Here is a 12,469-nt window from a genome sequence, read left to right on the forward strand (position 1 = left end):
ACCCAACTTGATTCCCAACTCTCAGACCAGTGAGGATGAAACTTCAGATCTCCCCAGATAGAAGTGCTTCCTCTTGCCTCAGAATTCCAAACTCACTGTTCATTGTGTTGCTTTCAAGGTCCTTACCCCATCATGTGTAATGTTCTAGTTACTTTCCATTGTACAGTCAGGGTCTTGGGAACCCTATCTGATTCACTTTTATACTTCTTCACCATTCCTAGTTCTGTATTTTGCAAACAGTAGTTGCACAATAATTTTGCATGCAGTGGTGTGCTTGAGCGAGCTTTTTCTTGCTTGCTAGAGCCGATTGTGTCTTCACATTGGTAGCTCAAAACTGGCCATGGTGGGAGTATTTACCCCATGGAACTGGACAAATGCTACAGATCAGGGCTTTTTTTCTCCACACAGAAAGCCAGTTGTTAGACATTTACCAGCATATCATTGTTTATGCGATTTTCATAAGACTCCACAAGGCAACTGGTTTGACAAAATCTGAAGATCCATACCAACGTGAAGATGACCAGTTTGCCCATTGTTCACGTGGGGTGACTCAAGAGTGAGGAAGGAGCCAGTTGTTCAACCTCCTCCGGCTTCTACAGGGATTGAGTTTGACCTAGGGCAAGTTCAGCCTCAGGACTGCATTAGACATTGGTTGCTTAGTTCAATTCCACTTACCTGGAGAAGGTATTTGGGCATGAATGGTTGTGGAAACACCGTCTGAAATACCAGGCACAGCTGAGTGAGAACCGCCCCGCCTCCACAAACTGTTATGAGAAAAAAAAAGTGAACAGGACGTTAGCATAACTGAAATTACAATTCTATCTTTAGTCTTCTCAAAAACCCTCCAGCGGCTCCCTACAACCTGTAAGAACACCCAAAGTCCCTGACAAGTCTTGTCCTGGCCACAGCTTACCATTCTGGCCTCATTTTCTACCAAGCACATCACTTACTGTTGATTCCTGTCTTCATCCTACATCCCAGCCTCTGTAGAGTTTCTGTTCCAGCCTCCAGAATGTTCCCTTCTCCTGGGAATCCCTCCCTCTACTTTCCTATTCCACCCCAGGCTCTCCCCCAGGCTTCTGTTCCTACACAGTCCCCACTGCCATCCACCAAAGCTTCTGCATTAACATGAAAATTCCTATGACTTGTTCATCCCCTCTCTTGTGTATCTCTCTTTAGGAGCAGGATTCGAGGTCCCATTGGCCCTGGCAAGTATGGCTATGGTAAGGCCCCGTACATCTTACCACTGCAGACGGACTCTGCACACTCGCCGCAGAGGCTTCGGAGACAGAGACCCCCATCCCGGAATTCCAGGTCCCAGGGGGCATCTGGTTCTAGCCATAGCTACAACCCTGCAGCCCACCGGACCCCTCAACATGGACCTCTGTACCAGAGTGATGATGGCCCTCGTTCTGGACTGCAAGCCTCAGAGAGCTCCATCTACCAGCTGCCTTTGACCCACAACCAAGGCTTTCCTGCAGCCTCCAGTCTCTTCCACAGCCAAGAAACGAGCAGCAGCCCTGGCATGGGGGCCCACAGGGCAGCTCAGAGCTTCTCCCAGCCTGCCCGATCTACAGCCATCTCCTGCATTGGGGCCTATCGGCAGTACAAGCTATGCAACACGAATGTAAGTACACACTGCCTCAGACGGCCCTGGAAATAGCTGCTACTCTTATCTCTGTTGGTAGTAAATGTGGGGGAAGACAGCAAGGGTATTTTTTTGTTTTTAGGCCATGTAGATGCACCTTTTCATCTTCTCTCTCATTCCTCTTTATTTATTCTCTCTTATACTTTTCTTTTTATAAAGTTATTACTTTAGCAATGTATGCATAACTTCTTGAATCACTTATTGACAATAGCTATTGCTGTCTATCAAACAACTCGCATATTCTCAGTGGCTTTATATCAAAATAGTTTTCTTTGCTCATGGGTCTGTGAGTCAAGTGCAGTTTGGCTAATTTAGGGCAACCAGTGGTGGTGCCAAGATGTGGGAATTTAGGGAGGTTTGACCAGCCTGCGTATCATCCAGTAAGTTTCCTGGAGGCTCCCTGCTTTTCTTAGTGTAAAGTCTTTGGGACATTGTATCATGACAGAGTCTGATAGTGAATAACTTGCAAAAGATCCCACAGCTAATGATTCCACAGCCAAGCAGATTATAAATGGCAACTACATAAGATGACCAAGTGTGTTCTTAAAAAATACCAGTTTAAAGACTTTATAGAAAAGAGAAAGGGAGTAAGAGAATGTTTAAGGGTTAAATTTCCAAGTTGCTATATTTTTCATTAATAATTTAATCTGCCTTAATATTCTGTTACTAGGTAACAGGACAGCTGTTATATATTAGCTTCAATTTCCTCATTAAAAATATATTTCCTGCCGTAGAGTCCATAGAAATGACTTAATTTGTGATTTTAATAATTCCTCTGAATGCCTGGATTGCCTTTCAGTTTATTCCTCCACTGACAAACTTCAGAAATTATTGATTTTTGTAAAGCAGTAATTTTTCTAAAGCCATTACTAATCAGACAACCAGTAAGTCTTAACTGAGCATCTTGGCTTGTCTTGTAACCCATCAGACTACCTGGAAAATAAAAGTCATATTATCTGCCTCATAGAATTGTTATGACCATCAAATAAGGTGATGTTAAGAAAGTGCCTTCTAAATTGAAAAAAAACAAAAAAAAAACAAAAAAAAAAACTCACGTCCATGGTGAGACATGGCCCCTGTTCTTGAATATCCATTGAGATTCTTTTAAAATGAAATGAATTCATTTCTAATTTAGAACACATTCTCTCATTGACTAGTATGTATCTTAATTTCGAGGACCACGTCAACCACAGAGAAGAAGGAAAAGAGAGAAGTCATTTGGCATATATGTGGACCTGATATGTCCTTAGCATTTCTTTCACTTAACCTGCATTTTTAAAGCATGTGCTTTTGTCCAGACTCCTGCTGCCCACAGCAGGGCTCTCTGCCATGTAGAAGCTGTGGTAACCCCACTACCCAGGAGATTGAATGGCAAGGAATATTAAAAACTTCTTGTGAATTCATGAGGTCTGCAGCATTTTGGAAGTAGGTACAACAATGTCTCACACGTTTTCTTACACAAAGAAGTAATTGTCGACAAAGGAATGTACAGGTTTAATTCCTTTCTTTTCATTGTAGCATTTGGCGCCCATCACCCCAAATCACATCCTACTTCCCTTTTTTGAGAGACATCTTTCCTCCGAGGTCCCATTACTGCATATCTTCTTTTCAGAAGCCCATGGCTTCTTGTGACTTAGGCCATACCCGTGAACACTTTAAAATTCCCTGTGTTCATGGTCCCTAAACCACTCCTAGGTTTAATGATTTGATAGGAAGACTCAGAAGCTTCAGCATCCAGTGGTCTGCACAGTTATGGTGTAGTACAATGAAGGGATACAGGGGACCATCAGCAAGGAGAAAGGCATCTCATGCGTCCAAGTCCAGAGGAAAGCAGACACAGTTCCTGTGGCGTCATGCAGACTGTATTTCATTCCCCAGCAATGAGTTGTTACACACGTGAAGTGCTGTCTGCCGGGGAAGCTCATGAACGACTCCATGGCCAAGCTTTAAATTGGGGGGGAGGGGCCTAGTCATATAAGTTCCCTCTGCTTACTACATACTAACATCCCAGGCTCCTAAAAGGAAAGCAGGTGCTTAGCAGAACGTACATGGCTTGTCCATATAGTTGGGGCATGGTGAATCACTCCAATCTCTTTGGAGTGGTGAGGTGCAAACCCTTCCAAAATCCAGTTTCCCAGGATCAGCTTTGCAAGCAGGCCTTTCTAAGGAGGGCCATCTCAGTCCTGCTGTGTTCAGTCTTCTTTGCACATTCTCTACGTGGACCCATGTGGTCCCGCATCTTAACATCCATGACTTTATGTAGACATGTACATATTCTCCCCAATGCCCAACCGAAGAGGTGACACCAATCCTCCAATTATGTACATTGAAGGGCAATATAGGGAATGCAAGTTATCACTTAAGTCCTCTTCAAAGACTAAAACATAAAGCCTGCATTTAGAGTTCTCTCCCAGTTATTATCTGGGAAGAGAAAAAGAAGGGAAAGTAAGCCAGGGTGGGTTAGAAATATCTACTGATTTCAGAACTTCATCCCTTAAACTAACTGCCTAGTATATCCCACTCTAGTTCTTGATGGAATACCCCCTTTCTAAGACTACCCCCACAATAAAGGGCTCAGTTCTGAGATGTGAGGTCATACATATGACGAGGTGGGGGGGGGTGTCTGAATTAAATGAAGTGCTTTTGCAGGCTTCCATATCTCAGAACATTGTCTTATCACTGGTCACGATCCCTCTGTCAACACCATAATATGGTTCATTGGCAGATGTGCTAAATGCCACTACTTGTAAGTTGTTGCACTTTGTGCTAGAGCACTTACGGGAGGGCAGAGATCTTTGGGAGCACAGGGCAGGAGGCCACAGGGTTGGCGAAGACTCCGCTGAGGGGGGACTAGTTGAGCTGGGCTTTCAGGGGTGGCCAAAAAAAGGGAAAAGAGCAGTTGGGGGCAAAGAAGCAGCTTAGTCAAAGACAAGAAGGCAGGAGTATGTCAGGATCTCAGGTGCTGCGATGCCTGCCAGGTGGTAGGTCCCCTCCTTCCGTTCCCTCGCTGCCTCCTATCCACTTTAAATAATCACAGTCTTAATGGGAAATTTATAACATCTTGGAATACAAAAGTATCACATGGTCTTGCTGACCTTTCATACATGGTAGATGGATGAGAAACTTTTTAAGCAGAGTGAAAAGTCAGAAAGCAGTTCTAGTCATCTGGTTTAATTGGATGTTAGGTCTGCAAGGCAGTGTGGGATAGTGGGTTTAGGAGCTGGATGCAAATCCCAGCTCCAGCACCAGAGACCTGAGTTTCCTTGGGCAAGTTCCTTAGCTCTCTGAGGACCATCTGTAAAGTGGGGAGAATAATACATACTCCATAGGGTTGATGTGAGGTGTAGACAAGGTCATGAGTAAAAGGAGCTTAGCACGTGCTGATACGTTGTTAGTAAATAAGCCATTTGAACCTGGATAGGTGAGCATGGCTTCCATGCCTCTTTGAAGATAAGAATGGAGTTAAGGTGACTGCATATCTAAACAGCTCCCAATTCCTAAGTAGCCCTGGAACTGAGGGTGAAATGGTCAGATTGCTCACAGTCCCCTTTTGTCCTTTGGGTTAGCACGGTTTAGAGTCCTTCTCTTGCCCAACAATAAAACAAGATTGCTCAGAGATCCAGCAATTCAGCTGTGGTGTAGTTACAATGTAATTACCTTTGGGTCATGTTTGAAGTGATGAAGAAAGTCAATCTACAGGTAATTTCATGCCAATGAAGTCTTTATACCTTCAAATGTGCATTTTTAATATTATGCCCTACCTTATGATGTCATCTGGATTTTTTTTTTTTTTTTTTTTTTTTTGCCATTTAGGGCTGCATCCATGGCATATGGGAAGTTCCCAGACTAGGGGTCGACACAGCAACATGGGATCCAAGCAGCATCTGCGAGTTACACCACAGCTCACACAGCAACACAGGATCCTTTACCCACTGAGTGAGGCCAGGAATTTATCCTGCATCCTCATGAATACCAGTCGGGTTCATAACTACTGAGCCACAATAGGAACTCCTCATCTGGAAATTTTAAGCATACTAGTGTGTCTTTAGGATTGTTCAAGTCATATAAGATGTCCTTTGCCAATCACTAATGAATACAGCACTCTTGATCTCTGAATGTAGACTTTAAAAATAAGGCAGGTTTTCTTTTTTCTTTCACCTTGCCGACAATGTGTATGAGGAAGTTAAGGTGACACACTCCAGTATAAATGAAGAATCTATGTTCTTTTAGAGCAGGCATCAATCTTAGATGTCTGTTAATGCAACACTCCAAGTCACTGGCTATTGTGGGTTCTTGCTTGGAGTCCATAAGCACAGCCCTGACATTGACTGAGCAAGGTCAGGGACACTGGAATTAGAGCAAGCTCTGACCCTAAGCAGCTCGGAGTCCAGTGGGAGAAAGGGGCTCATAAATAAGGGATAACAAGTGCAGAGCACAGGCGCCACTATCCACGCTGTGTAGGCACTTTGAAATCTTCAGATAGTGGAAATGCAGGCAGTCCAGTGGAGGGGAGAGTGTTCTAGGAAGAGGGAGCGACAGGGATCCGAGAGCCCCTTTGTGCTCCCATAAGGGCTGAGGAGCGGTGCAAGAATTGGCCCTTGGAGGACCTCTCAGTGGAATGAGATTTTTTGCAATGAGCAGTGGCTTCACCTGCAAAGTTTGTCTTCAGCAGTGAAGGGGCAACACTGGGAGGTGTCCATGGTTTATCCACAGCCCTGCGCTTTCTCAGCTGTGGCTAGAAATAAGTATTCAAGGAATCCAGTAAATAGAAGTTTCTTCTTCATAGAAGTTCGCCGAATGTCAAGTCTTGGGAGCAAAGGAACTAGAGCCTTTATAGGAGCGACACAAGGGAAGGGGACAGCCCAACCTCAGCCCCTTCAGTGCCTGTAGGGAGGCAGTTAAAATACAGCTCTTTTCTTGTGGTTGTTTTGGAGGGTTGGTGTTGTTATTGAGTCCAGGACACTTCACGCCTTTGTCCTGAAGACCTAGGTGTCCCTCTCTTGTCTTCTTCTCTTAAGCACTGTGAATTCAGTGCTTCCTCCCTGGAGAGAAGACACGAAGGCTCCTTCTGCATCAGGAGGCTGGAGTGAGTCACCTGGGGTGGGGCGGGGACAAGGCTGTGAGTTTTTAAAGGGCTTTGCTGCCAAAAAAGGAGTGATCCTGAGTTTAGACAGAGTGTACTTAACATTTTGAGGGGGAAAAAAAACCTCTGGGGCTAAAAGCTGCTTTTAGGAAAGAATGGCTGTGATGAGTTCTGGTGTCAGTGACTCCCCAGTAAATTTCCCTGGGGTGGGACTGACTTCTGACAATGGATTTATCCATGTGGAGTTGTTTCTGGCTCAAAGTGAGTGAAAATGCAGGGAAGATGTTGGACAGATCTCAAACACAGCTAAGCTCACTTTAGGCAGATGCTAATTCTATCCCATTCCTAGGCTTATATGGAATGAGAGAGGAGCTGACAAACAACTTCCTGTGTGTAGTTTTAAGGAGAGACTTAGCAAATGGGCCAGGTCAAGAATTCAGTGTGATTCTGTAAGGTGTAAAACTTGCCAGGAGCTGTGGGGCCAGTTACAGGAGGGACAGATCTAACTGGAGGGCTCAGCTTAGATTTCTCCTATCATGAGCTTGTCACCAACCTCCCTAGCCAGGAAATATATGCTAGTGTCTGCACTTTTTGCATCATTCTGCTTTTCATCTTCTCAGACCACTTGGAGTTTTCCATAGAAAGTTCTCTTTTTGATTTTTTCTTATTTTATCAGTGGCCTTCCACATGTATATGAAAGGCCATTAATTTCTATATGTAGAAATATATAAAAATATGTATGTGGCCATTTTTTGAACATATAAATATTAATATATTAAATATATAAATATTAGATATAAATAGTAAAATTTCATATAAATATACATATGTGAAGTATATGAATCACATATGTATGAACATTTGCAACTGTCACTTTTCATGAATATAAAATGTGATACAAACAGTAAGAAACATCCTATTTCTAGGTATATCCTAGTACCCTCTCCCAAGATATAATCACAGTCAATCATTTCAAATTTTTTATGCTCATTCTCTCCATAACTCTAAATAGTATACCAATACCTCTGCTTCTTGATAAATCAACTTCAAATTTTCTCCATCTAGTCTTCACTCTGAAAGAGGAAAAAATGACCCCCTTTCCTTCCACTCTGCTCATCTCTGCTAGCCATATTTTATTTTCAGCTGTATTTTAAATTATACATAGTATATTAACAGTTTTTCTTTTCCTTTTTTTTTTGGTCTTTTTAGGGCCACACCCACAGCATATGGAGTTTCCCAGGCTAGGGGTCCAACCGGAGCTGTAGCCCCGGCCTATGCCGGAGCCACAGCAACGCCAAATTCGAGCCATGTCTGTGACCTACACCACAGCTCATGGCAACACCGGATCCTTAACCCACTGAGCGAGGCCAGGGATTGAACCCACAACCTCATGGTTCCTACTCAGATTCGTTTCTGCTGCGCCATAACAGGAACTCTTATTTTCTTGATTTTTTGATTTATCGGCATTGGGAAGGATCAATCAACTCCTAATTTTGCAACTTTAGAAATGTAATGGCCACTTTGCCATATTTTCATTGCATTATGTGTTTTGGTTTGTGTATTTATGTATTTATTTCCTTGGCCTGTGTAATCCCTGCAAGAGACTATCATGAGGGATTTTTCTCTCTATGCGCAATAGTTGCAACACCTGACACATAGTAGGGGCACAAAGACTGTCACATCCTGCCTCATCAGGGCGCAGAGGGGAAGGAAACCAGGGTTATTACTGTGATCCCTAAAGTAGCCACTAAGAAATTTATGCCCCTTGGGGGAGTGGGAAATTTGAATGTTGAACGTTTACATTTTGCCATATGCTTTCTGGTTAGAAAAATGATGTTCTCTTTTAGAACTTCTTACAGGCATAGAAATACATGAATTATATAAAGAGGGAGAAGTAAACAAGCATTCCTGGGATAGGCTTGGATTTGTATAGACATGTGTATAGAAGACTTAACAAATAGGGTTCACCAGGGTGAATGGACAGGCTTAGTTATACTAACATCCTTTGGGTCTTTGATGTATTTATTGGTGAGAAGGAAACTCCTTTCTCTAGGAGAACAGTAAGAACTTGGATGGTTAAAAAAAGTTATTTGGGTTTTGTTTTTTATTTTTATTTATTTATGTATTTTATTTTTATGGCCACACCTATGACATATGAAAATGCCTGGGCCAGGGGTCGAATTGGAGTTATACCTGCGACCTGCACTACAGCCACAGCCACAGCCACAGCCACCCTGGATCTTTAACCCACTGAGCCAGGCCAGGGATCGAACCCACATCCTCACAGAGATGAGCCACAACAGGAATTCCTGGTTCTTGTTTTTTAAATCCAAAGCCTGACCCAGCTCTTTTGACCATATTTGAAAAATGTGCTGGATAACTTATAAGAAATTTTGGTCCATGGTTATAGGATTCTGCAGCTGGGAAACAATGCCCATCTTCCATCTGCAGAAGAGAAAGGAAGGGAACCTATTAGGCACTTACAACTTCTGGAACTGCTACATTCACCTTTGATGTCTTAGAGTCCAATTCAGCTAACATTTATTGAGCATTACTATGAACTGGAAACATTAATATATTACTAATTTACTCCTCACAAAAATCCCTGGGGGCTGGGGGTGTGGGAGCGATGCAGGGCATGCTATTGAAATGCAGTCATTTAGGATTTGAAGAGCAAAGTGCTTTGCCCAAGGTCACATAGCCACTTTCTCATGGCAGTGCAGGGACATTTTCTCGATTTCTTTTTTTAGACGTTTCCACTGGGGTGATGTTAAATACATTGTGTGTTGCTATGGTAGCTGGTCTTTTTATTGCATCCAGAGCAATGCAAAGGATTAAAAAAGTGCGTATCAGACCCAGGCAGACCCCAGGGTCCTGTTCCCTGGTGTCATCTTCATTGGGAACGATATACTTCAGTCTCCTGGGGAACTGAAAGTAAGTAATTACTGAAAGGTAATTGTGTGGTCTCTGCCAGTGGCCTCATGAGCAGCAAGGTTAGGTACGGGCAGTTGTCATCTCAGATTAATCAGAGTCACTAGAAGCATAGCCAGAGTTTCCATAATATTCTTTGTGACTCATAGCAACTCCAGGCAATTGTCTAGATGGAACTTAGGATAGGGCCCGTAGTGCTTTATAAGGATTCAGCTCATTATATTTAAAGTCTTTATTCCTCTTCTCATAAGAGACCAGTGGGACTATCCCTCCCTCTTTGGGGTAGAAGGGAGTCATTTGAAGGGAGGTTATCTGCCAGGGCCATTCCTTGGCTGTAGAACTCCAGTCTTAGCTGGTCCCATCTTGAATAAACCTTGATCTCTATCTGCATGGCTTTTCCCTTATTTCAGTTTTCTGGCTTGAAGATGACAAGAATCTGTGCCCATGGAAAGGATCAGCTGTCTGCAGGAAATCTGCCCAAAGCCAACTCACAGTCATGTAGAGACAGTTACTGATAAGGTGAGGGTGACTCAGTCCGTGGCATCAGGAAACAACCCACTTTAAGTAAAATGAATGTAAAATGATCTGTAACCTGGAAGTTTTAACTTCAGAGAGTCTGGCAAAATGAGAGGAGATCTTATACTGATAATAGCATGACAAGTACAAACAGATGTCATCTACAAAAGGGACACGAAACAGAATTTCCCCAGCTCTCCCGCTTTTTCGTCCTCAACCCACGGCTCCCTGATCCCTGTTGCTGGGGTCGCAAGGGTCACCCTCAGAGGCTGAATCTGAATGTGGAAGGAGTTTAAGGCCCACTTGTCTGAGGACCCATTGCAAATCAGCTTTGCTGTCCGAACAGTCTCGAGGGGCACGGTGACTGAGTGGTTACTGTCATGGGCTCTAGATTCAAATCCTGACTTCACTGCTTTCCCTGCAGCCTTGGGCAGCTAATTTAACTTTTCTTTGCCCTGGCTTCCTCATCTGTAAAATGGATGTAGTAGTGGCTGTGCAGATCACATGAGCAAATAGACATAATTCATATGTGGAGTATCTGACATTTAGTAAGTGTCAGTAAACCCGTCAATACTGTTATTGTCGTCATTATCACCCCAGGTGTCTGCCTTCCTTGTCTGTACCATAATTCTGTCTCAGTAACCCACTTCTATATCTGGACCCTGGGAGGCTTGCGTTTCTCTGACCAGGTCTTTCTCCTCCCCAGGAAGTAGTATCTGGCCTTTAACCTGCAGCTCACCTGGCATCATGTGGGTCCCTGCTCAGGGTCATACACGGGGTGGTGCCCATCTTCCAGGGCACCTTGTACCTCCTGCCACACCTTTTCATGCTAGGTGCTTGCTGGATATCATAGTCAACCTCTTGGCTTGCGTGCCTCCTGGCAACTGTAGGTAGATTTGCCGTCTCAGCACCTGATGCCTCACTGTGGGTCTGATACCACCTTAAACCCTCTGGCCTCAGGAAGTAACTGGGCCACACTCAAATACAAAGAACTTGGTGATGACCAATACAGGGTATTCTGAATGACCCATCACAGGTGGTGAGTTGGCTTGACAGATGCCTATGGATATAATAAAAGCACCAGGCATTAGCATTAAAACACACGCTAAGATTATAAATTGTAAGCATGTGCAAGCTGGCTATGTGTTTGGAAGAACTCGATAATGACATATTTTTAGTACATAAATACTGCATATTTATTGTAGAAAAATTAGACAGTATGAATAAACTAAAATTTAATTGTAAAAAGAAAATAGCTATAACCCGCCTTCCAGAGATAACACTTTTTACCTCTCTCTCTCTCCTCCCCTACACACACAAAATCTTTTTTTTTTTTTTTTGTCTTTTTGTCTTTTTGCCTTTTCTAGGGCCCCTTCCCCGGCATATGGAGGTTCCCGGGCTAGGGGTCCAATCAGAGCTGTAGCCACTGGCCTATACCAGAGTCACAACAACTCGGGATCCGAGCCGCGTCTGCGACCTACACCACAGCTCACAGCAACACCAGATCCTTAACCCACTGAGCAAGGCCAGGGACCAAACCTGTAACCTCATGGTTCCTAGTCGGATTCGTTAACCACTGAGCCACGATGGGAACTCCCACACATAATCATTTTAACACTTAATGGATTGTGGACTGACTTCCATGTCATGAAATAGACATTTATATCATTAAATATCGAGCAATTCAAAGTGATTTTGAAGGAGTGTTGTTTAGTGGTCCAGACTATTGGTGCTATTTTGCTGATGGAGAGAAAGAGGTTAAACAGACTGGCTGAGTATTTGTGATTGACAGCTTCCAGTTCTGTTAACTGCCACCACCAGGTTAATTAGGGTGGTTTCTGGCTGGGGCCGTGTTCCGAGCAGCTTAGCTTTACATAGGTGTGGTTGTTTGAGGAATAGGACATTTGGCCCACTTGTTCTGGTCTCTTGCTATTATGAATCCTGCCACCCAGCACCACATCTCTAGTTTCTAATGATGGCCGGGTGGCTGGTCAGCACTCTGGGCTCTGCCTCCATGTCACTGTGAGACCCTTGGCAAGGTACCCCACTTCTCCAGGCCTCCGTTTACTCATCTGTAAATTAAAGGGGTTGGATTTTCTTCTGCTCTTACACTATGATTGCACGGTAAGTAATTTGGAGTGTAACTGAGGCATGGGAGTGGCTCTTAATTGCTGGGCACAGTCTGGTGCCAGGCTGGCTGCACCAGAAGCACCAGAGGGAGCACTTCAAGTGTGTTTCTTGGCCCTCTTCTCCACCCTCCAGTGGGGCAAAGCCCGAGAATCTGTATTTTT

General features: G+C 43.8%; 1 protein-coding gene across 4 annotated transcripts in view; it reads left to right on the forward strand.

The window, feature by feature from the left end:
* The window catches only part of THSD4 (thrombospondin type 1 domain containing 4), a 577,157-nt gene that overhangs the window by 118,282 nt on the left and 446,406 nt on the right, over nucleotides 1-12,469 (forward strand). For all 4 annotated transcript variants that reach the window (XM_021073924.1, XM_021073936.1, XM_021073943.1 and 1 more), the window contains one exon: nucleotides 1,180-1,627. In XM_021073924.1, coding sequence (XP_020929583.1) covers nucleotides 1,180-1,627 — 448 coding nt within the window. The remainder of the gene's footprint in view (nucleotides 1-1,179; nucleotides 1,628-12,469) is intronic.

This window comes from Sus scrofa, chromosome 1 (assembly GCF_000003025.6).
Source record: "Sus scrofa isolate TJ Tabasco breed Duroc chromosome 1, Sscrofa11.1, whole genome shotgun sequence".
Lineage (NCBI taxonomy): Eukaryota > Metazoa > Chordata > Mammalia > Artiodactyla > Suidae > Sus > Sus scrofa.